General features: G+C 45.1%; 1 protein-coding gene across 4 annotated transcripts in view; it reads right to left on the bottom strand.

Annotated features, from left to right (window-relative positions):
* Nucleotides 1-26211, bottom strand: part of LOC117815675 (microtubule-associated tumor suppressor 1 homolog) — an 81499-nt gene that overhangs the window by 5779 nt on the left and 49509 nt on the right. For 2 of the 4 annotated variants that reach the window (XM_034687528.1, XM_034687529.1), the window contains exons 8-13: nt 18392-18433; nt 15870-15988; nt 14557-14898; nt 7571-7637; nt 665-788; nt 463-553 (exon numbers count right to left, since the gene is read on the bottom strand). In XM_034687528.1, the coding sequence (XP_034543419.1) occupies nt 463-553; nt 665-788; nt 7571-7637; nt 14557-14898; nt 15870-15988; nt 18392-18433 (785 nt within the window). The remainder of the gene's footprint in view (nt 1-462; nt 554-664; nt 789-7570; nt 7638-14556; nt 14899-15869; nt 15989-18391; nt 18434-26211) is intronic. The other 2 variants (XM_034687530.1, XM_034687531.1) reach the window with 1 other exon arrangement.

Here is a 26211-nt window from a genome sequence, read left to right as displayed (position 1 = left end):
GTACATTATCTCTCACTTGGCGCCCCTTTGTGGACAGAGCAGACCTTCTCTGTGCTGATCTCCTGCATGTGGAACAACAAACATCATCCTATAAACGTTTAATTGCAGACGCAGCCTCGGGTTCTTCAGTCACACTCCGCCTCCAGCTCGACAGTAATCCCAGCTCTCCTGCAGCTATGTTAGCTGTTAATGAATCTGTTTATGAATAACTCATCAGGTGGAGGGAGCGCTGACTGTCACCTGTTGTGTAATGACTGCGTGATCAAACTGGATTTATGGGACGCACAGGCTGAAGAACATTTTAACGAGGCCAACAAGAAGAAACTTGTTACAGAGAGCAGAGTGACTAACGGCATCTCATTAAACTGTGTGTGTGTTTGTGTGCGTGCGTGTGTTCGTGCGTGCGTGTGTGCGTGCGTGCGTGTGTGCGTGTGTGTGTATGTAAGCGTGTGTCATTCTAACCTGCTGCTCCATTAACACGCGGCACTTGTCAGCCTCCTCCTGGTACGTCTGGTGGACTTTGTCCCACTCTGTTTGGTAGAAGCTCCTCAATCTGTCGCACAGACGGACGAGAGAGAAGAAGAAGAAGAACGTCAGGTGAGTCACCTGTCACATGACCAAACTCAGGAAGAAGAGAGAGAAGTGTGAGAGGTGAACATCACACCTGTCCTCCAGCTGCACCAGCTCCTCCTTGTGCTGCTCCTCGAGCCTCTGCAGGGCCTCCTCCAGGCCGGCACGCACCTCCTCCTTCTCCTTCTGCAGGTGCTTGCAGCATTGTGACGACGAGACTGGAAGGAGAGGAGGAGAGGAGAGGAGAGGAGAGGAGAGGAGAGGAGAGGAGAGGAGAGGAGAGGTTTTTAAAACACCATTTATTTTCCTTTTTCAACAGGGACATTACTTAATTCTGACAACGAACAGAAGAAAATCCTGAACACAAACACAAACAGAGGAAAACAAGAACACCAAAGGGTTCGTCTCATTCAGAAATTTATAATGATTCCTCCTTCACCCCCTAGGGAGCAGAGAACCCCCATGATGGCCCACGTGTGCCTAAAAGTCTGCAGATTGTCTGTCAGTTTGTAGTAAAGATGCTCGATCTTTAGTCTGGCCTTCAGCAGACCCTTCAGCACCGGCACCGGCTGCAGACTGCCCACACCGAGGCGCTGGTTTTTGTCAGCCAGATGGCTAATGTAGACAACCCCGACACAAAGTTCACTAAGGCGTGCATCAATTTATTTTTTGCCCAAAAATAAATTGACGCACGCCTTCCCCGAGGGCCTTAAACCAAACAGAGCCTCAAACAGAGGAGAGGAGAGGAGAAACTAGTAGAGGAGAAACCAGACAGTAAGTTCTGAAAGTTAGAATATTAAATCACAGCTCACATTCATTCTGAAACATGATCATTGATTGATAACTGATTTAACTGAGGAGTTATTTTATTTCAAACTGTTGTGTCTGATCTTTTATTCTCTCCGTCGTGTTTTTCTGTAACATTGTTTGCATGCTCTGTGCTGTCTGTCCCTCTGCACGCTGGTAAACCTTTAACCTTTAACCTTAAGAGGTGTACAAAACAAACAAAAGAGCGTTTCCAGGGCATCTCCTGGAAATGCTCTTTTGTTGTTTTTTTACACTGGTATGAACAAAACGACAATTAAACTTGATTTGATTTGATTAAAGGAAAACTTTCTTTTTAGCAACATTAAAAACAAAAACGCTTAAAGAGATTAGGAACAAGAGAAAGAACTCAAACTTCAGCATTCAGAAGAAGAAGCCCCTGAAGTGAAACACAGCTGATCACACGTTCTCTATTTTAATAAATATTTCTACTAAATATGAGAATTTAAATCTTTATTTCTGGACGGTTAATCCTAAAATAAGAAGTTCTATGTGGAGCTGTCGGGCCAGAGAGACTAATGTCAGATTGATGAGATATTAGAAAAGGGAGAGTTCAGACTGTGCAGAGGGATATCTGTCTGAATCATTAAATAACTAACAGGGTTACATTAAATTAAAGTGACAGCTGGATGAGATCATATCAGGTCATAAAGAGTCATAATCAGACTTTTATTTTGAAGGCGGATCAACAACACGCACCAATAAATTCATACCACCACATCATGTCAGCACAGACATGCCGGGAACAGGCAGTGTCTGAACAGGTAACCAATAACAGATTCTGAGTGTATGTGTGTGTGTGTGTGTGTGTGTGTGTGTGTGTGTGTGTGTGTGTGTGTGTGTGTGTGTGTGTGTGTGTGTGTGTGTGTGTGTGTGTGCCACATTCCAATTGAACCACTCTCACAGCAGACTCGGGGTCCGGCCCTGAAAACATCTGCATGTCAGCTCAGAGGAATGTAGAGGACTCATTCCTGTCACGACTAAATCAGAGCTTCACAAGCACATGCACGCTCCTTCCATCCCTCCATCACTCCCTCCATCCACCCCTCCCCGTCATCACACGCTACTTTGATTTATGTCCACCTACAGTCTGAGATATCTGTTGAGGTATCCAGGTGAGGGGAGCACCTGCACAAACAAACGCCTCTGCAGCGTGTCAGCTCGCAGAATTAAAAGAGAAGTCTTTTTAGTGATCAGAAACACACACACGCGCGCACACGCACACACTCACACTCACACTCATACTCCATTAATACCCGGTGTTATATAAGTGTGTGGTGACAGCCGGCTGCAGAGGACAGGTGTCGCTCCTCTCTGAATGGCGCTCTACAGAGCGAGCGTGGCGCCTGACGCTGTGCTGACGGACACACGAAGCCAATGACAGCTGAGACACAAACTCGCTCTCTGTCACACACCCGACAACACACTCTGAAACAGCAGGTGGAGGGCAGGTGGCAGCGTGAAGGGATGACATCACTTCAGGGTTAACAGTCAGAGGGTCACTTTAGGGGACGAGAGAGGGACACATGGCGTTCTCTTCATCAGCCATGAGAGAATCAGTTAAAAGTTAAAAGAGACAGGACGAGTCAGAGAAACAGGGGAAACTTGATTTGACGGTTTTAAAGAATCTGTGATGTTTGACTAAATTCCTCCTCGCTCATAGAAAATGTTTAACGTTGTTGTCTTCACTCTGAAGAGCCTCAGGAAGAAATATCTGCTGCAAACATCAATCATAGAAGAAGAGACTTTAACTGCTGCCCTGAAGTCTGACTCTTCACTTAACGATGAATCAAACTCTCAGCTTCAATCTGACGGCTATTTATCAACACTTTTATAAATCACTAAGATTCCTCTCCTTCAGACCTTACAAGCACTCTCACCGACGTATTCAAGTGTTCACTCAGGGACGGATCCTCCAGGTTAAAGTCACTCCTTCACAAGAAAACCATTAACCAGCCGACACCAGGCTGAGAGACTCAAACTGGCTGTTCCTGTTCAGCTACAGACGAAGAGGAAGACAGCTCTTTGTGTGTGTGTGTGTGTGTGTGTGAGAGTGTGTGCTGACAGCAGGGGTCTTTGCATTGCTGACATTCCTCAGCTCTGTGTGTACAGAGACGAGCCAAAGGTCAAACACGCAGTAAAGAAAAGATTACAGTCGAAGCTTTACGAATGATGGACGGAGGGAAAGTGAAGAGAGAGAGAAAGTGAGGGTGAACAGTGTGTACTCTTTAGCTGTGTGTATGTGTGTGTGTGTGGGGCCGCAGGTAGTTTGAGTGTGTGTACTGCAGACAGATTTATGGTGGTATGAGGAGCACATGTGCATGGGTGCGCCTCGCGTATTTAAATCAGGAGGTTATTTTTGATTCTCTGAGTGTGTGTGTGAGCGGCCATCATATCTATGAATACAACCACGATAACCTTTGACCTTTTACTCAATGCACAAATATCTGACAACCATTCAGAAAGAGGAAACAAACACGATGCAGTATCAGTCAGTCTGACGGGTTCAGTTTCTACGCCCGACTTTAAAATGTGAGAATCAGACTCCTCTCTGTTCCTCTGAGGTTCACAGCCTGGTTTCATCTAAAGCTCATCTGTTAAAGCTGGGGTTGGTAGTCAGATTTAGATACACTTTTTGTTATACTAGTTAAAATGATCTTTCTGTCCTGATGGTAATCAATACATAATGTGTTCTTAAAAAAGAGTGAAAAACAGCCGCTATCTACAGCCGGAGTAAACCTGGGAAAACACCAACCAATCCCTGCCATCAGGAGCCAAATGATGAAACCAATCAAATCCTATCCTGCTGTTCTGCCCGCCTCCTGCACATACATTTCATGTTTGTTTGTGTTTTTAACTTTCACTATGAGAATGTTTTGCTTTTTTCTAACCGCTGAGTGAGACATGAGTTGACGTAGTGCAAATCACAAACGATGTTTTGAGGACCAGTTTTGAATCAGTCACCATCATAAAGTCCTAAATCAGCAGCGCTCGTGCATGTGAGCGGGGGCGTCGTTTTGGAGGAGCTCCGAGGGGAGGGGGGGTTAGATGGAGTCCTGCGGAAATGCTACATTCAAATTCATGCTAGTTTTCCGTGGCTACCAACCCTAGATTTAACATGTGTTGTTTGTTCAGTCTTTCCAGGTTTTGATATCTGGGTTTGTACTTTCTTTAAGGAGATCAGAGTTTTGGAGATAACTCGGCTCCATGCTCTGCGTGCAGACCCTCCATCCGGGGTTGGATGGGGGAAATCTGTCCCTCAAAAATCCTGAACAAGCTAACGTCCGCTCAGCTCTCATTCCCCCAAACACAGACACTTTACTTGTATACAGATTTGATCTTTATTCTAAAAACTAGAACTGTGAGGTTCCTTTCATCGTTAGACTCTCCTCAAATTGGCTTCATCATCACCGACGACAAACAAAGACAAATACCAACCGATTGTTTTCCATTCTGCCCCTCCCTCTGTGTGAGAGCGTGTGTAACCGTACAGTCTTAGTGTAAATAGACGGTAGAGGTGTGTGGGTGTGTGGGTGTGTGTGTGTGTGTGTGTGTGTGTGTGTGTGTGTGTGTGTGTGTGTGTGTGTGTGTGTGTGTGGGTGTTGTCACTCCCGTACGAACCCTCAGCTGGTCTTAAGAGAATAAAGCAGAGAGTGACTTTCAGATAGCTTTGATCCTCGTCACAGAAACTAAAGATCACGACCTGGAGTGTTTCTGAAATCTGGAAACATCCGTCGCTCTGAAAGCCACGTGCATGAAACATCGTCACGATCAAACGATTCATGTTCGGCTCCTTCTCCTCCGTCTGCATTGTTTGTAACAATCACACCTGAAAACCTGTCTTAATGGTGGCGACGAGGCAGTCTGCCAAAGTCTGTAACACACCTCAGACACACACACACACACACACATACACACACGCTAACATGGAAACTGTTGTTAATAGTTTTCTGCACGCCCCCAGGTAGTTCAGGTGACATTATGTAGGATTATTATAATCCTCTTTTGTAACTATGTTCAACTTTCCACCACAGCAGAGCGACGAGGGTTACTCTGTGATATCATGTTCACATGTGAGGCTCACACAAACACGAGTACAGTTTAATCATCACTCTCACAGACGCAGTGATGACTGAAGCTTCAAATAGAAACTGTAAGAGTCTCTGTTTTAATCTCTGACGGGTCGGACGGTCCTGCAGCGTGAGACTTCAGAAAGTGATCATGGCACAGAGAGAATCTTTGACAGCTCTCACAACGACCTCTCTAAAGCCTCCTGACTAGGGCTGGGCGATATTGAAAATGATGTTATCAAGATAAAATATTTCATATCAGTCGATATCGATAATTATCACAATAAAAATCAAATCATTATTTCATTTAAATTTAAAGTCATATCTTTGCTCCTGAGTGAAAGCTGAAGAAACCAGACAGTTTGTTAGTTTGTATCTGGATTTAGTTTTCTGATAAACTTCTTGAATCCATCGTTTCTGACGGTGCTAACAGGAAGCAGGTCTTTAATGTAAGATGAGATTTTTGTGAAGTTTTAGTTTGTAGATTCTTATTTTTCTCAGGTTGAGGTTATTTCCATAATTTTGATTTACATTTACAACAAATATACATAAAATTGTGTACTGTGTATCAGTTTAATACAGTATTGTTTTGAGTTGTGCACACCCTTTAAGATTACTAAGGGTTAAGGGTAGATTGATGTTGTTTCCCACAGTGCAGTGAATGCATCAATGTTATTCAAGACAGTCATGGTGGACATTAAACGTGTCAGAAATGCACAGTCGGGCGCTGGGGGCCTAGCGGTCTAAGCACCCCACATACAGAGGCTACAGTCCTCGTCGCAGGGGTCGCCGGTTTAATTCCCGGCCTGTAGACCATTTCCTGTATGTCTTCCCCCACTCTCTGCTCCCCATATTTCCTGTCTTTCTTCAGCTGTCCTAACAAATAAAGGCAAAAAGCCCAAAAATATAACTTAATAAGAAATAAAAAGAAATGCACAGCAGAATTTGTCTCTGTGCTCTTCCTTTCCCCACATCCTGAAAGTATATTTAACAAAGTGTATTTAGTTAATAGTTAACGCAGCGTCGACTCAGTGTCAGAGTAACAACTCTGCTTAGAGCTAGTAGCATTTCAGTTTTCTTCATTGTCGCTTGTTTTAGCTGTTTACATTCTGCTCCAAACGTCTTAAAGCCCCGCCTACCTCTCACCCTGCGACATGATTGGCTGTTCAATGCCGTCTACTTCTTCTGTTTAATGTTGGGTGCCAACTCTCGTTTAAAGCTCACTAGCGGCCCCTCCCTTTTTACTGGCCGGTGGTGCAATTACATGTTTATTTATATTTAATTTTTTATCAAATTCATATCTAAAAAAATGATATCACAATAATTATTGTTATTGAATTATCGCCCAGCCCTACTCCTGACTCTTGAGAACATAAAGCAGCGCCTCCATCAGCCAAGCTTCATCACTTCCTCTCTGTTTAGGAGCGAGAATATGATGAGCTCTGAACGTTTACTTACTAACCCGCTGATGTGTCGTCATCAAGGGGATAAAAGGATTAAAGGTGTAGCTGCAGTTAGCATTAGCACAAGAAGGACAGGTGAGAGCTGATTCAGCATGAAGTGGATCAGAGACCCCAAGCTGAAGCATCACCTTCCTCCAGGTAGAGACCGAGGACTTCTCCTCTGCAGACTTTCCCTGCCCTGTATGATGTGTTCTCTACACACACTCACAGTCTGTTCCACAACAGGATGCTGAGTGTGACGGATCAGCGTAAAAACATGAGCAATGATCTGATCATCCATCAGGAGGTCATTAAACGTTCAGTATCATAAATCCAGAACTCTGATGAACCTCAGGTTTGCAGCTCCTAATGTAGCAGACATGCTGACAGCTGTGAGGAGCAACTGCACGTCACTATGGCACCAGGTTTTGAATGGCAGTTGACCTGGCCTTGATAAGCTTTGTGTGTGTGTGTGTGTGTGTGTGTGTGTGTGTGTGTGTGTGTGTGTGTGTGTGTGTGTGTGTGTGTGTGTGTGTGTGTGTGTGTGTGTGTGTGTGTGTGTGTGTGTGTATGTGTCATGCAAATACAGCAGAGATACAGCGTGTTCAGGCATATGAATGCACATTTAGGATCATGGACAGGTGTGCACAGAGAGTCTCTTACCCAGCTCATCTCGGAGGTTGGTGAGCTCCAGAGACAGCTCCTTCTTCTGCTTAAAGACTTCCTCACGCTGCACAGAGAGACAAGAAGAAGAAGAAGAAGAAGAAGAGGTCAGACTGAGGTTGCATACAAGGGTTAGAAACATGGCGCTGTGAAAAGTTTAATATTTGCAGTTTTGTAAAGCAAGACAAAGTATGAGACGAAAAGAGGAGCACCAAATATTTGGAGTCTGATGTCTGACATATTCACAATTTGACCTTCACATGTTCTCATCAGAGATAAGGGATAACCAATCTGTTCAAAGTCTGTGCTCTCAGAGATCTGTATATTCATCTGATGGACTCAGAGAGACTGAAAACTGTCTGAAACTCAGTGAACAGTAGAAACAAAAAGACAGAAAATCAAACCTATCAAGGCTAAAACTTCCTGAGCTTCATGGTGTTTCTGTTCTCAGAGTATGGATGATTCACAGGGAGCAGAGGAACGTCTGCTTTAGGAACCTCTCTTTTAAAACCAGAGGGATTCGATCTGATCTCTGAAACTTTGTCAGCACAGCCCAAACAGTTCAGCTTCACGACTCGAGCAGAGCAGCTCTTATCTGTCGTTCCAACCTCCAAATCTGGTGAAAAATATCAAGCGAAAAGAGTTCTCCTTTAACTTCCCACGGAGCACTGTGTTCCTCCCTGGATCTGCTCAGGAGATTACTGCTGCACCAATTTTAAACCCTTAACATAAAACATGAGGACAGCTGAGCTCACTCTCTGTGGATTTGTACAGGGAATGAAATTACAGCCAATCAGGAAGCAGGCTGACTGAAGAGGGAAGCAGCCATGGTGACAACAGTAAACAGGAAGTATGAAGTCAGCTGGACGTCAGAGACGGAGGACTGACTTGTTGATTTTTGGCAACAACACAAGTGCTTCTACAACGTGTCTGTGAAACATGCTGACAGAGAGAGGAGCAGGAGCAGAGACTGTATAAAATATGGACGTAGTATCCGTGACGTCACCCATCTGTTTCTGAAGCGCTGTTTTGAGGCCAATATACAGCTGCAGCCATATTGCTGCTGTCGAGCGATTGTGACGTAAAGAGGCGGGCTTTGAGCCTCCTAGCCAATAGCTACAGTGTTCCCGCCTGTCAATCAAGTCAGCTGTGCCTCTCGTTGGAAGACCCATAATCTCAATATCTTCAAAATTACTGCATTAGACAAAAATCCACCCCTACAGTGTGTGCCGATCCAGAAATGAGCTATCCAGACTACACTCGTCTTTTGTCCCAGGCTGTAAACATGTTTATTTCTGCTGTGAAGATTGTCTTTTTTGAATTGGTGTGTATGTGGTTTCTGATACTTCCGGAGCCAGCCTCAATCGGATCCTCGATGAACTGCAGTTTGTAGCACTTCTACATTGGACTCATATTTTTAGACCGGAGGTTGCCGCTTGAGCAGGACACACGGATGGACCAGGAAGCTTCGCAGCTAGCAACACTTCGCTCCTGTCGTCCACCATGTTTGCTACCTGTGAAGTCTGATGACTTGTTGGTGAATCGTGTGAGCTGTGACGATCTATAAGAACTAACTCTCTCACAGTTTGTCACCTGCAGGTTTTAAAACTCTTTTAATGTGGGCCGGACTTTAGGACTTGAAAACGGTGCGACCACGACTTTCTTAAAGATCAGGACTCTTCAGACTTTTGATGGAAGGGTTTCTGAGCCTGTACATAAAACTAAAGTCTAATGTTTTCAGATAGGCTTCAAGAAATAATCTTCACTAATTCATACACACACACACACACACTCACACACAAACACACAGACACACACAGACACACACAGACACACACACACACACACACACACACACACACACACACACACACACACACACACACACACACAAACACACTCTTAAACATGAGGACTTCATGAGTGTAGGTGCTCTGCTCTGCTCTGTTCCATAATCCATTAAATAACCATAACATTTACCTCTGCTAGCACACACACACAAACACACACACACAAACACACACACACACACACACACACACACACACACACACACACACACACACACACACACACACACACACACACACACACACACACACACACACACACACACACACACACACACACACACACACACACACACAGTAGTCTTCCAACAGGAGCAGTGGAATTTACAATGTACAATGGAAACACACACACACACACACACACACACACACACACACACACACACACACACACACACACACACACACACACACAAACACACACAAAGCCATAAAAGCCATCTGTTGTTGAGGGTGAGTAAAGTGAGGCAGCAGAGACAGCAAGGAATGTTTCCAGATCCTCGGACAGCGTGTTGAGGAGGACGAGGGTTCGAGCCCCCGCTGTCCAGGTTGAGGCGTTCAGGGTCCAGGTGAGGCTGACTCAGCAGCTAATGTGATCCCAGAGTCAACCCAGGATCCTGAAACTCCCTCTGCTAAGATCCTGGAAAGTGACCTGATGGTAAAACCTTTAATCCCCTGACGTTGTTGCTCAGAGTTGCTCCGGCTTTCACTCAGAGACACAGAGACCAAAACACACACATACACACACACACACCTTGCGTTTCTTCTTGCGGCGCTGAGTGGAGGCCTTCCTTGGGTTGGAGTGAGCTTTGCTGGCCGTGGAGCCCATGGAGTCTCCGTGAATGAAAACACACACACGCACACACACACTTCAGGGGAACGTGCTCCTCTGCTGTTGTTGTTAAGTCCTCCCTCTCTCGATCACTCTCTCTCTCTGCCCTCCTACTGAAGGCACTCTCTCTCTCTCTCTCTTTTCTCTCTCTCTCTCTCTGCTCACTCGGCCCCTCCTCCCGCTCTCAACCTGTTCACCACAGAGCTCCCTGTCCTCCCTCGTCCTCCTCCCTCGTCTCCTCCTCCTGCTGTATGTTTGGAGGAATGCGAGCGCCTCCTTCCTCTCTTCCTATCTCTCCTGTTATCTGTCTTCACTCACAGATCTGTCTTTAAGGCGTCTGTCTTCACTCAGACTCTTATCTAACGCTGTGCTCCTCTTCCTCGGTCAGATTAGTCTTTATATAACTCGACTGTAACACCTCACATTGCTCTGATCAGACTCTGGAGCCACAATGAAAACCAGTTTCTGCTTCAAACTCAGATCAGATCCCCTCTCAGGGACGATGAACGTGGGTCTGATCAGAGGACAAGATCATTGTTTTTATTTATACCATTACTGAGCCTCCTGATCGATGAGACTCTTCATCAGCAGTTAATTGTAATGCAATGAACGTGTTATATGTTTTAATCCCTTGCTTTTTGTCCTTGCAGCACACCGTAGCTAAGCTTCTGCAGCTACTGACACCTAGGAGCTTCATTTCACTTCAGATGGCTCAAAGTAATCTGCACTTTGAATCTGAACTAACAGCTACAAGCTAAGCTACAGGACAGCTGATCAGACTGTTGTCAGTGGGCGAGCACAGAATCTGAGAGTGATAGATACAGAAAGAGATTCCCAGAGAGCTGAGGATGACACTGAATCTACAGCAGAGAGATTTAAAGCTGAAAACAGAAACTCCTGCTTTCACAGAAACTCTTTGGGTGTCTCCGTCCTGAGCTTCTTTGTTTTTATACGACACATTCAGAAACAAAGGACGACCCAACACAGATTCTTCAGACCCCACCCGCCCAGACTAAAGTCGTTTTTCAACCAGAGGACCCAGGGTCTAAATTTAGTTCAGGGGTAGATAATCTCCCCCCTAAAAAGCCCCTGCTAGGAGGGTAGTACTTTTCAAAGGTCCCGGGGCTTTCGGATGCAGAGCCTGCAATGCTGAACCTGTCTGATTGTTAGATTAACCTCAGTGTTTTTATTTGTTCTATCTTTTTTGTATGTGTGTGTACTTTTCAAAAGAAGAAGCTGTGACTCTCTTGATTTAGAAGCTTGTAACAGTAGTCTTCTCTCAGCCCACCGTGAATGCGTCTCTCCCGGTGTTACAGTTTTAAAAGTGACCCTGTAAACTGGAGACCTTCAGCTGAACGAGTCAGTGTTTGTGGAGTTTACACAGCTGTTGAAACACAGAGGGAGTTCCTGGGAATGCAAACTAGTTTAGTTTTTATTAAGATTTCAAAATATCCTCATCAGATATTTAATGATCGTCTAAAGACGTTTATGAGGGATGCATCCGGCTGAAAGTCTCCAGTTAACAGGGTCGCTGTTTAAACCAAAAAACCGGCCGATCTCTGCCACGGCTTTTTGAGTTCAAAAGGATTTTACAGCCATGTTGAAACGTCTTTGCTAATCGCGCTTATCTCCTCTCACGTGTTGATTCAGTGAATCCATCTGTGATGAAATATAGCACCATCTAAAACAGACCAGCTGAGTCTCTTCATGCTAACAGGCTAACTGTTGTGTTGCTCATAATGATACCTGCCTGTCCATCTGCTTCTATGGTGTCATCTGTGATGAATGGCATTCCTCTTTGTTTTACTGCCCTCTACTGGTCTGGTGGTGTAGTGCATTTACTTTTTTTGTCCCATACGTCACTAGCCTGATTTGTACAATCTACCCGGGACTTCAGCCCGCGGCCGAAACGCAGACAACAATGGGGGCACAGGAACCTTTTAGTTCAGGGGAAAGTAGTTCTGGGGGCTAAAAGACCCTGACACTCTTGGTCAAAATGCACTTTAACACTCCCATGAAACTAAACGCACCCCCTGCAGGAGAAGCAGCTCTGCAGGTCTTCCTCACCTGTCGCCTTCAGAGGGAGTAGCTTAGATTAGATAACTCTGACTTCATGCTTCAGATAAAGACACACAAACATCATCTCAAAGTCAAAGAGCTTCAGGGCTAAACCTGCAGCTGCTGCATTCCTCCACCCCTCCCTCTCTTTTATCCATCCCTCCCCCCGTCACCTCCCCCTCTGCAGCACACCATCAGACTCATCAATAACCAGGAGAGCAGGCGGGATCCGTCTCTGCTCTCTCTCTCAGGTGGTCTCAAAGTAAAAAACAAACTCACAAAACTCTTCTTATCAAGGACAACACTGAGGGTTATGTAACACACACACACACACACACACACACACACACACACACACACACACACACGATACCAGGCTGTACTAAAGATAAGAAGCCACTTTCACTCAGAGAGAAACACTCGTCTGACACGCTGTAAAAAATAAGTGAGGCTCAAATATCTGACTCTGCATACTGATAAACTGATGGTCACGATGTGAAGCAGGTTAAATGAACTCCAGTTTTCCTGAGGTGAAGACAGGACTGCTTTCTGCTCGTGTCATGGAGAGCAGAAACAGGAGGACAGTTCAGGGTGAGGACACACGTCTGCTGAGCGCTCACACAGACCTCTGATGGCTCCACTGATGTGTCTGTGTGTGTTTAGGTTTACATCACGTGGTCGCCGCCTCACAGAGGATCACTCGTCCCTCTAATCACAGAGCAAACATTTACCCAGCAGCCTCTGAGCTCCAGGACTCTGAGACCGACACATCCTGGAGCCCGAATGAGCCAATCAGCATCAACGTTCGACCTGTTACGGACCGGGACGGGATTCACTGACGCCCACGTCTATATTAGGACTAGTTATCCTGATATTCATGAGCCGCAGTGAGCAGGAGGAGATGTTTATGATTGCACCACACACACACTCAGTGTGATCCTGAATAAAGAGCAGCTCCTCCATCACAGCAGCAGCAGCATGGAGGATGCAGCTCGTCTCCGTGTCTCTGTATCTGGTTATTGTTAAAGGCTGGTGCTCGCTTTCTCTGCTGCCTCTACACCTCCGCCTACAAACAGCCGTTACACCTCCACTCCTCCGCTCTCCGTGTCTCAGCTCCTTAAAAAGAATCTCCACCTCATCACCACCAACAGCTCCAGCAGGCTTTAATCACAGGCTGTGCTTTATTTCGCCAAAGGGGAAGGAGGGAGAGCAGATAACGAGTGTTTCAGCCCCTCCACCAAAACACACCAACGTGTTCAAACTCATCCAGAGAGGAGGAGAGGAGGGACGACACCGAGCCGCCACATCCAACAGAGACACAGAAGCCCTCTCAGCACACAGGACGACAGGTGAGGTTCAGATCACCTGATGGAGCCCTGGTTACACACTCAGGGGACCTGACTGTGCATTAATGACGTATAAATTTATATGACATAACACGCTGTTTTCATGAACAAGATGAGAACTAACATTAAGATTTATCTCTTAATATTAAGAAAACTTAGTTCCTGTTTTGGGGGAATTAAAAGGAAATAAATGGGATATTACTTAAAAAATAAGTTTAATACAGAAAAATAAGATCAAATTTAAAAGATTAAGATATTAAAATATAAACTAAATATAAAGATAGATACAATTTCACTTTTCATTTCAAATATTTATATATATATTTAATTTAATTTAATTGAGTACTCAGTTTTTTTTTAATTTATAACTATTTTGTCATATATATTTACCTCAATGATTCTTATCCCTTTATTTTCTATTTAACAACAAGAAACAATGTTAAAAATTGAAATAATTACAAGTTGAAAATTCACATTTTAATCTGTCATAAAAAAAGTTAATTAATAAATTAATTTAAAAAAGTTTAAATAAATGAATAAATAAAAAAGGGTAAATAAATAATAAATAAATCAAAACGTGTTAATAAACAAATACATTTAAAAAAAGTGGTAATAACCAAATAAATTAAAAAAGTGTAAATACATTTTTTAAAAAGTGTAAATAAATAATAATGTCTGTATAACATTTAGTTTTTTTATGATACCACAATTCATTATTTTTTAAACCTCTTTTAGTGTTGTTCTTTTGCTCCCTGAAATCTCAGACCAGATGAGCTGAACTCGTCAGGCTGTGATCTACTAAATCGAACACACTGATGTTGGTCTTCATCAGCCTCTGAGATTTCTTTTTGTCAGAATCTAACCTGTGAATCTGTAGGTAAACATCAAATAGCGTCGTACCTCAGTGAAGAGATGCTGGATGACTGTAGCCAGAGCCTCCGCCCTCTTGTTCCCCTGGACCAGCAGCCTCTTCAGCTGGGTGATGGCCTGGTTCTTCTTCTCCGCCTGCTCTTTGCTCTGGTTTGGTTTGGTCTGCACCGTCACATCCGACACGACAGCAGCTCCGCCTGAGGCCGGCCTTGCTGCGCTCTGCAGACGGGACCCGGTCCTGGGGCTGGATCGGGATCCTGTTCTGGCTTTAAACCCCAGACCAGGGGCCCCAGTGGTTCCTGAAGGGGTGTGGGTGGTTTCAGGAACAGGGACTGGGGTTACCTGGGTGTTAGCGTTCACCACGTCTGGTGCCTGTAATAAACAAAAAACACAGAAGTTCTTCAGTTAAGATGGAGAGACCGGATCCATGTGCAGAAAGGGTTCATGTTATAAATATGGAACAGGTCTAAAGAGGAACCAGAACACTTCAGACCAGGGCTGAGTTTTAAAGCATTTCTAGGAGTTGCTGGTCTTCCTCCGCATCAAAGAGTCCTTTAAAAACCACATAAAGCATCCTTTATTTAATTAAACCAGGGACAGAAGTCACAATCTGACTTTGTGAAAAAGATCCCTCTAAAGAAAGACTTTCTGAATCTGAGACGTCTCCTATCATAAAACCACCAGACTTCACAAGAGTTAACGTTCCCTCTCAGGTCATGGGTCTCTCTGACCTCTGCCTTAACCGGGTAGGATGTTTCTGCTGTATCTGTAACTTCAAATAGTTCACTGGGAACCAAAACCTTTAGTTTGAGACAAACGACAGATCAGGGCAGAGGAAGACCAGCAACTCGCTCTTATAGTTTTATCACTGAGTCCTGAGGCTCTGAGTCCTAAGTCCTTAGGCTCTGAGGCCTGAGACTCTGATGATGTGAACATCAGCTTCAGTTTAAAGTGAATCTGACTGGGAGGAGGTCTGTCTGCAGGAAGACTTTCTTCAGTATTCTGACTCGACCTCAGCCTCAACGCGGCTTTACTGACTGAAGATAGTCCGTCTGTCCGGGAGCTGACACGCTTTATCAATGAGTCAAAGCAAAGGGTAACATCTCATAATACACAGAGGTTATTTATCCTTTAACTTGAGAGGAAGAGGAGAGGAGAGAATGAAAATAAAGAAGTAATTTGATGATTAATTCACGTACGCTGCTCTCTGCTCTCGACTCATGGTTAACAAACGTCTAGTTTTTATGCCTGGTTGTGGAGAACACTGTCTCGCCCCTGACTGAGCCGTGTCTGAATCCTAAAGCTCCGTATCTAAAGATGAAGAGGAAGAGGAAGAGCATTACCAGGTCAGGTGGAGGTTGCTGCTGGTTCTGGTTGTTTCCTCCTGCAGGGGGCGCTGCTCCCTGTGAGCTGCTGCTGTTGGATGGTCTCGCTGGAGCCTCCCGGGGTTTGTTTTTGTCCACTGCAAGAGAACGACGACCTCTTAGTGTGCGTGCGGCAGGTACGACATTTAACATGGTGACACACACACATACACACACTCACACTTACACACACACACACACTCACACACACACTCGGCACAGACTCAGTTACACCACGAACTAAGAGGAAAAACAGACCACAGCAGGGTCACAACATGAAACTCCGGCCGCTCACTCATCCTCTGAGAAACAAACAACAACAACAACAAACAAACAAACAAACAAACAAACAAACAAACAAACAAACAAACACAGAAATAGATAAAGGCTGATACACGGAATAAAGGATGTAAACAACAACAACAAACAAACAACATAAACAACCTGCACACGACTCACACATTCACTCTCATCCAGTAAACCAGAACACGCCCTGCGGACTGCTGAGGCTGAGACTGATGCATCATGGGAATGCGTGGTAATGATGGACAGTCAGTGCATGAGTGTGTGTGTGTGTGTGTGTGTGTGTGTGTGTGTGTGTGATGGACCCTGAGTGTGCATTAAGAAGTGCATTACCAGACACAAGGCAATTACAGATCAACACACACATCTCCTCTCCTCCTCTCCTTTTAAGTGTCTCATCACTCTCTCCCTCTCAACCTCTGATTGGTTGTCCGTCATCCTAACAGCTTGAAGCTCCGCCCCCTGACTGGAACAAGCCCTCACTCTGTGTGGTAAACCTTAAAGGGACATTACCATGTTTTTTAACCCGACCTCTTTGATCTGACACTTAAACTGAGGAGAGAAACCCTGGTGCAGACCTCGGAGTCTGGAGTAAAGAGTTCTATAATGTCTTCACACTCAGGTACATACGTGTGTACATTCATCAGTCATTTAAATTTACTGCAGCCTTCAGCTCCACCTGACAGGCCCTCCTCCCTCAGATAGCCCTCACCTGCTCCTCCACCTCTGAATAATTTAAGATTTCGTGCGAAAGGTTTCCTTAGCAGACATTCAGTCCTAGGCCTGAAGATAAGAGCATCCTGCAGCACCATGAGAGTGTCGGTGTACTGTGAATCTGAGGGTCTAAGAGTGGAAGACAAACTTCTCCCTTCAGGATTTACTGAAGTTACTCAGCTTATGATTGTTCTTTATTTCAGTTTGTTTGAATATCTGTGAAGAATGTGAGGGGATGATGCTGCTCCTGACATGAGTGCTCATGGCTCAGGCTGGGAAATAGGCAGGCCGAACACATCAGAGAGTAAAATACAACACTTAAATCAAAAACACTAAAGCACCAACTCTTCCTCGTGTTATATACAAGATTATTAATAATGTTGAATAATGTGAACGTAACTTTAATAAAACCTTTTTGGAAGCTACAGAAACTCAGAGTTACACCAGAAGAAGCTCTCTGTGATTCCGGTTTATGACTGACCTGCTGTGGAAGGACTCACTGAACGAGATCCAACATTTATACAGACGAGCCACAGTAAATAAAAATGTCCTCCGCAAAGCGTCACACACACAGCTTTCAATAATGTGGTGCTGCTGTGTTTCTGCCTCACTGATCTGAAACAGCTCTGTGAGGCGAAGTCACACACTCTCAAAGATGCTGCCACCTGCTGGCAGCCAGTGAGCAGGACATGCTGTGTGTGTGTGTGTGTGTGTGTGTGTGTGTGTGTGTGTGTGTGTGTGTGTGTGTGTGTGTGTGTGTGTGTGTGTGTGTGTGTGTGTGTGTGTGATGTCAGCACACAGGTTAGGAAGAGAAAGGTCAAACTTAATTGCAATGGATCTGAGTGCTGTGCAGATCAGCAGGAGAGTGACTAGGTGACGAGGTGAGGAGAGACTCATCTGACGTGTCTGAAGGGCCGTCGATCACAGAGAGGCTCAGAGTCAAACACATCCTGACTGTTCTGAGGAACGAGCAGGAGTCAGCTGCTTGTCTCTTTAAGAGTTTGTTGGTTGGTTCAGTTTCGATTTAAAGACAGTTTCATGGATCTCACAGTGAGGCACATCGTTAGCAGAACATCATGTTCTGATCATGAATGCAGCGTGAGAACATGTTGCAGGGTGCAGAGAGACGAGGAGGAGGTGAGAACATGTTGCATTAATGTACCACACACACGGTGTATACAAACTCAGACGGTGAAATGTACGTTTAAGATTATGTCCAAACATGCTTTAAGAGAGGATTCGAGTTTTTTAACACAGATCTTATTTTTAAATATTTTGTACTCTGAAGGAGGAGATGGACAAAAACACGTGGCTCCATCACGTCCAGCTGCTGCTGCTGTTGAGAGGACTGTGAAATCTGTGTCATAGCTGTACTACAAGTTCTTCTGATACCTCCCTCCTGAGCTGCTACTCAGCAAATGCATGAAGTGTGTCTGTGTGCATGTGTGTGTGTGTTTGTGTGAGCAGGTGATGGTGTTTTGTACCTGGGGTCTGCCAGGGAGTCATGCAGAGCTGCTGAGCCCAGACTGAGAGAGAAACAACACTGTTAGCATGCAGAGCAAGTCAGACAGGGGTGAAGCAGGCAGAGCACATTACAGGAGGGGAGCAGGCAGAGCACAACACAGGGGGGGAGCAGGCAGAGCATGTTACAGGAGGGGAGCAGGCAGAGCACAACACAGGAGGGGAGTGGGCAGAGCATGTTACAGGAGGGGAGCAGGCAGAGCACAACACAGGAGGGGAGCAGGCAGAGTAGGGGAGCAGGCAGAGCAGGTTACAGGTGGGGAGCAGGCAGAGCACAACACAAGAGAGGAGCAGGCAGAGCATAACACAAGAGGGGAGCAGGCAGAGCACAACACAAGAGGGGAGCAGGCAGAGCACAACACAGGAGGGGAGCAGGCAGAGCACAACACAGGAGGGGAGCAGGCAAGGCACAACACAGGAGGGGAGCAGGCAGAGCACAACACAGGAGGGGAGCAGGCAGAGGTGTGTCATAAGTTTGCTTCAGTACAGGGTAAGATAGCTGTCATGAGGGTCGTGTGATGGATGGTGTGAGACTTCTTATTTGCACCAGTCTCGTGATCGGTCTCTCTGCTGAGTTTAAAACCAGAACAGAATTGAACAAGGAGAGGGAGGGAGGATAAAAGAGGAGGAGGAGTGGAAGCTTATTAAAATTGGAATATCATATTAAATATTCCTGCATTATCTAATTAAGACGCCTGAATATAATTGCTTTTACGTAGTTCTCAACAAGCCTACACTTTCTAAAACAGAGAAGAAGAACGAGATAACAAGAGAGGAAACGTGGCGTCACCAGTGTGGATGTTTTTCACCGTTTCAGAAGAGAACACGATTTCAGTTTACAAACATGATCTGCAAGAATTCAGAGAGGAGGAGCAAAGTCCTCAGGTTTAAACACACGATTGATTATATAAGTCACCTGAAAAGTCGACATCCCAACGAATAACAAAGAAGCAGCTACAGCTAGCATTAGCATTAGCACAAAAGACAAAAATAATGGTGAGCTAATTAAGAAGAAGAAATTAAGAAAATAAGGGGAAATACTTTACGTTTCTTGTTAATGCTGATTTTTTTGGCTTAAAATTTGTCAATTTTTTCTCTTTTTTCTCTTTTTATTTCTTCATTTTAAAAAGTTCTTAAACAATATTTGTCATGTCTCTCCTGATTCCCAAACTCTGAGGATGAAGACTAATCCTGAAACCCTGCCTGTCCCCTCAGACTCGAATCTTTGGAGCCGCCTCACACTCTGCTCCGTTTCCACAAACTGAACCGGCATAAACCTGCGGTCTGACTGTGCGGCTGTAGGCCAAATTAAACGCTGCCTTCTCTGATCCAGATTAACGCCGGATTACTCGTCTGTATTTGTGTTTGCAGGACGAAAAAGTGTGCCAGCACAGCGGGACTAACGGGGACGGCTCAGCACTCACACACACTGCAGGTAGTCTAAACGCTTGTTATCTCCTTTATCTGCTGCGTTCAGATCCCTGAAGCAGACACAAATATAACTTAATCCAGTTTCTGGAGAGGGAAATCCAGCAGAGGTTCTGATTATGGGACACTCAGAGCTGGATTTCCTCAAAGCTTCGATTCAGATCCAATTATCCGTTAAGTTAAGTAGCCAGCTGGAATACATACCAGCCGAGGGATCAGAGGGACTACGAGTTTAATACATCATCCTAAAACCATCTGAGGGTCAGCCTCTTTATGTCTTTAGGTGGTGAACAGGTAACACTCACGATACTGTATAGTGAAGGGGTGGTTATGTACGAATCCTGACAGGTTGAGCAGGACCCTGACAACATGTGGTTGTCTCACTCTGGAGGGAGATGTTTGTCCTATGAGGGATAATGTATCATGAGCAGGTGGTCAGATCAGAGTCAGACAAACCTCTCTCTGCTCACCCTGTCAGGAACATAAACACTTGTTCACCACATCATCCCATACATGTACCTCATTTTTATCTGTTTGTTTTGTTATAGGTTAGTGATCTCTCCAAAGAAACTTAAACCATGAGCCGTGGTGATAATAGCAGCAGGGTTCAAAGTTGTGACATTAGTTTCTTTTTAAAGGTGTGTGAACCGCAGAGCTCAGAGAAGAAGGAGAGCTGAATGAGGACAGTTTCATGTTCAATCCACCGCAACAGGCAGAGAAGAATCCATCACCATGGAACGATCCCTGACGAGGAATCACTGGGACTATTTTTAAAAACGTTATACAAAAATCATTGTGGATAAATCAGGGTCAGTCTCATTTCACAACCTGCTAACCATAGATTATCCCTTACATCCATCAATAAAGCAGTAGTTAGGGATGGGTACCGAAGTCAGTACTTTTATAGGTACCGACCGAATTCCGTCAGTACTACTGAGTACAGATTCACGTCAAATCAAACAGTACCATGTTTCGGTACGTAAACTCATCCTTGTGACTGTGAGGGAGTGGAAGAGTAGGCGATTTTCCATGCCTAACATGAACACAGCATTGCACGCATAAGACTGCAATGACGTCAGCAGCTGCAGGATCAATCATCAAAGCAAGCATGGCTGATAGAAAGCACTTGAAAGTGTGGCTCCACTTTTCTAAATGCGATGCAGATTATGCTCGATGCAATATTTGTGACACGAAGTGCAAGGCCAGCGGGGGGAATACCTCTGACCTGAGGAAGCACCTGCTGAAGCACAAGATTTAGGAATAGGAGTACATAGAGCTGGGTCTTAATTTTTTGCATTATTAAGAAAAAACACTGTGTAGTTTTAGTTAATTTATTAAGTTGTAGTTAATTATAGTTAAGAGTTTTCATGTTGAAGAAATGTATATATACAAACAGTTGGATGTTGTTTTGATATATTTGTTACATTTTATATATTGAGAAATAAATATGTTAAATTTAAAAAAATTGAGATTTTATTAACATTTATTACCACATAAACACACAAAAGTACAGAAAATTGGAACCGTTCAGTACCGATACCACTTCCCAGGTACCGGGCATCGGTACTGTATCGGTTCAAATGTGAAAGGTACCCATCCCTAGCAGTAATCATTAAATATGACAGCAGATACCAGATAGACCGCAGTGACCACACATTACTCCCACATGAGGACAGTTATCTAACCATTTTAACATGACCTACTTTCAGGATGACACACAGCTACAGCCCCAAACCAGCAGAGTGATAAACAGTGTGTACTGTTAGTGTGTACAAACATTCCCTCCTTCATGCAGACTGAAAACAACACGCTGTGAAGCTCCACAGGCTGAACCATCACTCAGCCTCAGAGCAGAGTTTCTGATCCTGATGAAGGTTCATACAAAGACACCAAAACGGACACCAGATAGACTCCATCAGGTATGCAGTTTTCATCACTGGTACCCTGGAGATGCTGCCTCCTCGTCCCTGTTGTCATGGAAACAAGAGTGCAGAGCATGTCACTGTACACCTCCGATATCTACCATCCTGTCCCCTAGCAACAATCTGCGAGGCCCCTGTTTTTTCTAACGATCATGTCAGAGACAGACGTGAATCAGATCAGGTGAACATGAGTGCTTGATTCACTCGTCTTTAAAAAGGTTGATCGTGACACAAACAGGAAACTGACCGAGGATCAGGAGGACGAGCCGCTTGGCAGGTTTCTAACGCACACCGTCAGCTCTCCCCTGATCTGTCTGAGCCCACTCTTTAAATCTGACTTACAAAGGTCCCATCAGATCTCTAAACTCTCCTCAGAAACACGCTTATTTGCATTTTATTTTGGGCCACGCGTCAAAGTTTGGCAACAGATTGACCCGACAGTCTGCAGGAACCCAGTGGCTCTCAATGACCTTATGAAACACTGAGGGTCTAACCACAGTCAGAGGATATGAAACCACAGAAGAAGAGCCAAACTAGTTCAGCTGCATCCACAAACTAAAGGGTCAGAAAGTACGTAGAGTTAAAAAGGTTAAATTATAAATCCTGAGTCCGCATTAAGACGAGGTCAAACAGCCGCTGTGACATTAGTGCACGGATCATTTCAGACATTAAACCACTTCAGAGAGAGAGAGAGAGAGAGAGAGAGAGAGAGAGAGAGAGAGAGAGAGAGAGAGAGAGAGAGAGAGAGAGAGAGAGAGAGAGAGAGAGAGAGAGAGAGAGAGAGAGAGAGATGAAGACGGGTTCAGAGTCAGAATGAGGTTTCTAGATCAGACAGATGTGGATGAAAAAATAAACATGTCTGTCCTGGATCTGCTCAGAGAACATCTCTCCCTCGTTATAAAATATGAGAGCATCCCACAGCCCAGAATACTCCAGCACATCCCTCCTCTAATGCCCCTACTGCCTCCACCAGAGCAGGAAAACACAAACCTCCACATCAGATTACAGCTCGCACGAGCAGCCAGCCTCAGCTGAACCGCTGTGCAGCGCGTGTGTGTCTCTGCAGAGTGTGTGTGGACGCGCACACTGGGTGACTAAAGCCTGCTGTAACCTATATTTCAGAGCGGCAGAAGCAGGGAAGTGGGTCTGTGGAGCTCAGACAGAAACACACTGCAGCCAAACACGTGCTGCTAGGCTCAGAGGGGCCGGCGGGGATTCAGTCAGAACGACTCAGAGACGAAAACATCAGGATGAGGAGAGAGCGAGCAGAATAAAACAACAGGAAGAGCATGTCCGTACGAGCAGCAAACACTGACTGCAGAATGAGAGGATCAAAACCTGGAGCTGTTAAAGACCCTGTACTGCTTTTTTCTTCACCTGATAATCAACATTTGAGCTTATCGGTCTGATAATGAGTCCTGTAGGTCTTAAGATCTACGGTTATACCTCAGATGGAGTGTCCAAACAAACATTAACCACCAGAGTCTGATCCCAGCAGTCCACAGGAACAGGTTTTATAAGCAGTGAGCAGATGAGGACGACATCCTGCAGAGCTCGAACTGATTCGAGGATAATTCGCAGCTGAGCATGAGCCAGCATGAAGAGACAGAACTTTACAGGATGATTAGTCAGAAATGAAGGAGCATTAGAGAATCTTTTAGCAGAGACACATGTAAGTAATTAAAGCTGCAGAGTCAGAGCCCAGAGGCCTGATGAAGCTGCCAACACTCCAGTCTAAACAAACGTCAGGCTGAAGGAAATCTGGATTTAGCTTCTCTGCTAACGCTCATCAATCTCACATGCACGTCCTTCATGTGCACGTTTACATCCTGATCAGAAGTCTAATGAAGCGTCTGGCAGGGGGAGACGTTTCTGACTTACAGTAAGCCTCTGACACGCCACGAGTCGGGCACAAGTGAGACTAACACTAAAGCAGCTTCTGATGAGTCCAGATATTAAACTCTGATTCACGGCCTGCAGCCAACGCAGCTTTGAATCCAAGCTGACTCTGAACACGTAAGTTTACTCAATGCTAACGTTAAGCTAACATTAAGCTAACATCAAACTCTTCTTCTTCTACCTGTGACGTTCAGTCCGTAACAACAGTGAAGGGTAAACTAGGGATGGGCATTTCAAGCCAAAATACTATTCGATAATCAATAGCATCTCGATCTTTATATCTGTGTTTCTGTGACGTGGCGTAGTGCATGTGTTTACATTTTACAGCCATGCTCAGTCTCTGCAAAGACGTGTGTAGTAGTGTGAGATTTAGATGTCACACACTGTTTCAGAAGAGAAGTTATGAAGCTCAGAGACGGACGCCGCCATGTTGGAAATGCTGAAAGGCCAACTTCGATGATGGCTGTTTTTGAAATGTCCTGCTACATACTTCCTACAAAGGTAGTATACAGTACGTACTCTGAAGGTAGTCTGTAGTCTGTCTAATCTGGTGGATCTGGTCTGCAGGTTGCTGGGTCAGGCATGGCTGAATTTCAGGTTCCGGAAAGCGGAAGTAAACAACGACCAAGCTGATAGATAAACATCTTCTTTAGCAAAGAGGAGGAAAAGATTACGGGGAAGACAGTGCTCTCACACTCACACAGGGTTCGAACTAAAAACTACAAGAACAGAATTTTTTTATATTCAAATGAGCAAAAAGAAAGAAACAAAGAGGAGGTAGATACAGAAGATGGAAATAAGGGAGGACCAAGAAGTAGAAGAATAGAAAGATGGAGATGAAAAGAAGAAGAAGATGGTGGATAAGAAGTTGAAGTAAAAAGGAAGGGGATACAGAAGAAGAAGGAGAGTAAGAACCATAAACTGTATAAGTAATGCACGTAGTATCTGTGACGTCACTCATCTGTTTATGAAGCACTGTTTTGAAGCCAGGTGGCGTGGCAGCCATATTGGAAATGTTGAACTCAACAAAACTGCTGTCGAGCTAGTGTGACGTAAAGGGGCGGCCTTTGAGCCTCCTAGCAAACAGCTACAGTGTTCCCGCCTGTCAATCAAGTCAGCTGTGCCTCTCATAATGGAAAACTTGGAATCCCAATATCCTTGAAATTGCCATGTTATGAAAAATTTCACCCCCTGTACAGTGTGTGCCAAGAGATGAGCTATCTAGGCTACACTCGTCTTTTGAACCAGGCTGTAAACATGTTTATTTCTGCTGTAGAGATCGGCTTCTTTAAATTGGTGTGTATGTGGTTTTCGGTACTTCCGGAGCCAGCCTCGAGGAACTGCAGTTTTTAGTACTTCCGCATTGGCTTCAATTCTCATGGCCGGTAAGAACAGACGAGAGGACGATGTTGAGGATGAAGAACAAAGGAAAAGGTAAAAGATGAAAGAAGAAGAAATCTACGGTTGAACTGCAGAAAGTTTGGTGCAAGTTAAACTTTGACCTGAGGCGGACTGTTCCTTTAAAGAGTCTGAGGGAGGTCAAGGTGAGCAGCAGGTATCACGCTCTGCTGTGATTTCTGTTTTCGATCTGTGTTGTTTGGTTACATATGTTGTAAAGATTTCAGCTCAGAGACAATCTCCTCCACCCAGCCAACCCCTCACCTCAGACAAACACAGTGAACGTCTCTCACTACAGAGGAACGTGTCCTGGACTAGGTCCTGGAAACACCCGTAGTCCCTGTGAGATCAGAGACTCTCCTGTCGGGACTCGCTCGCTGCAGGAGAAAGAACATGGTGTACACGCAGCACGACAGGGCAGCGTACTGAGAGTCTGAAGTGAGAGCAGAGTGTGAGCCTCGTTAGCTCGGCAAGCTAATCCTGATGACATCATCTCTGTTCTTTCCTTTCACAATAAAACGCCTCAAAGCAACAACGTTTAGAGGAACCCTGCTCGCTGCAGATAGAGGACGGACTCTGCCGTGTTCCTCTGAAGCTTTCTAACGCTGGAGAAATCAAAGCCAGCTGGGTCCTCGGCTATTTCTGCTCTGTTTGTGTGCGAGTCACGTGATCCGTGCCCCCCCTTAGGCGTGGGTATCACGGCTGCGAGGGAGCCCGCAGCCACAGCGATTCATCACGCCACTGCTCGGCCACTCGTGCAGAAAGCCTCTGCACAAAAAGAAACACACACGCACAGACTCGTGTACACGCATTAAGAGAAGTCTTTTGTAAACCGGTGCGTGCATGGAGGCTGTGGAGCCAGTCTGCACAGTGATGAAAGCCCCCACAGCGGAGGAGAGACGGAGGCAACAATGGCTGCCAACGCCGTGCAGGAAACAGGAGGAGGAGGAGGAGGAGGAGGAGGAGGAGGAGGGAGGAGAGGTGGTCTTTGAGGCTGATCTGGTGTCAGTCTTGGCGTCCCTTTTCAACAGTGAAGCTTTAAAAGGACTTGATCCAAAGAGGACCGCGCCCCTCAGAGCGAGTTTGAGATGGTGAGAGAGACAACGTAAGAAAGGTTATCTGTTCGACGATACATG

The sequence above is a fragment of the Notolabrus celidotus genome, chromosome 7 (assembly GCF_009762535.1).
Source record: "Notolabrus celidotus isolate fNotCel1 chromosome 7, fNotCel1.pri, whole genome shotgun sequence".
NCBI lineage: Eukaryota > Metazoa > Chordata > Actinopteri > Labriformes > Labridae > Notolabrus > Notolabrus celidotus.
The sequence above is the reverse complement of the archived record's forward strand: the minus strand, read 5'-3'. Positions and strand labels throughout refer to the sequence as shown.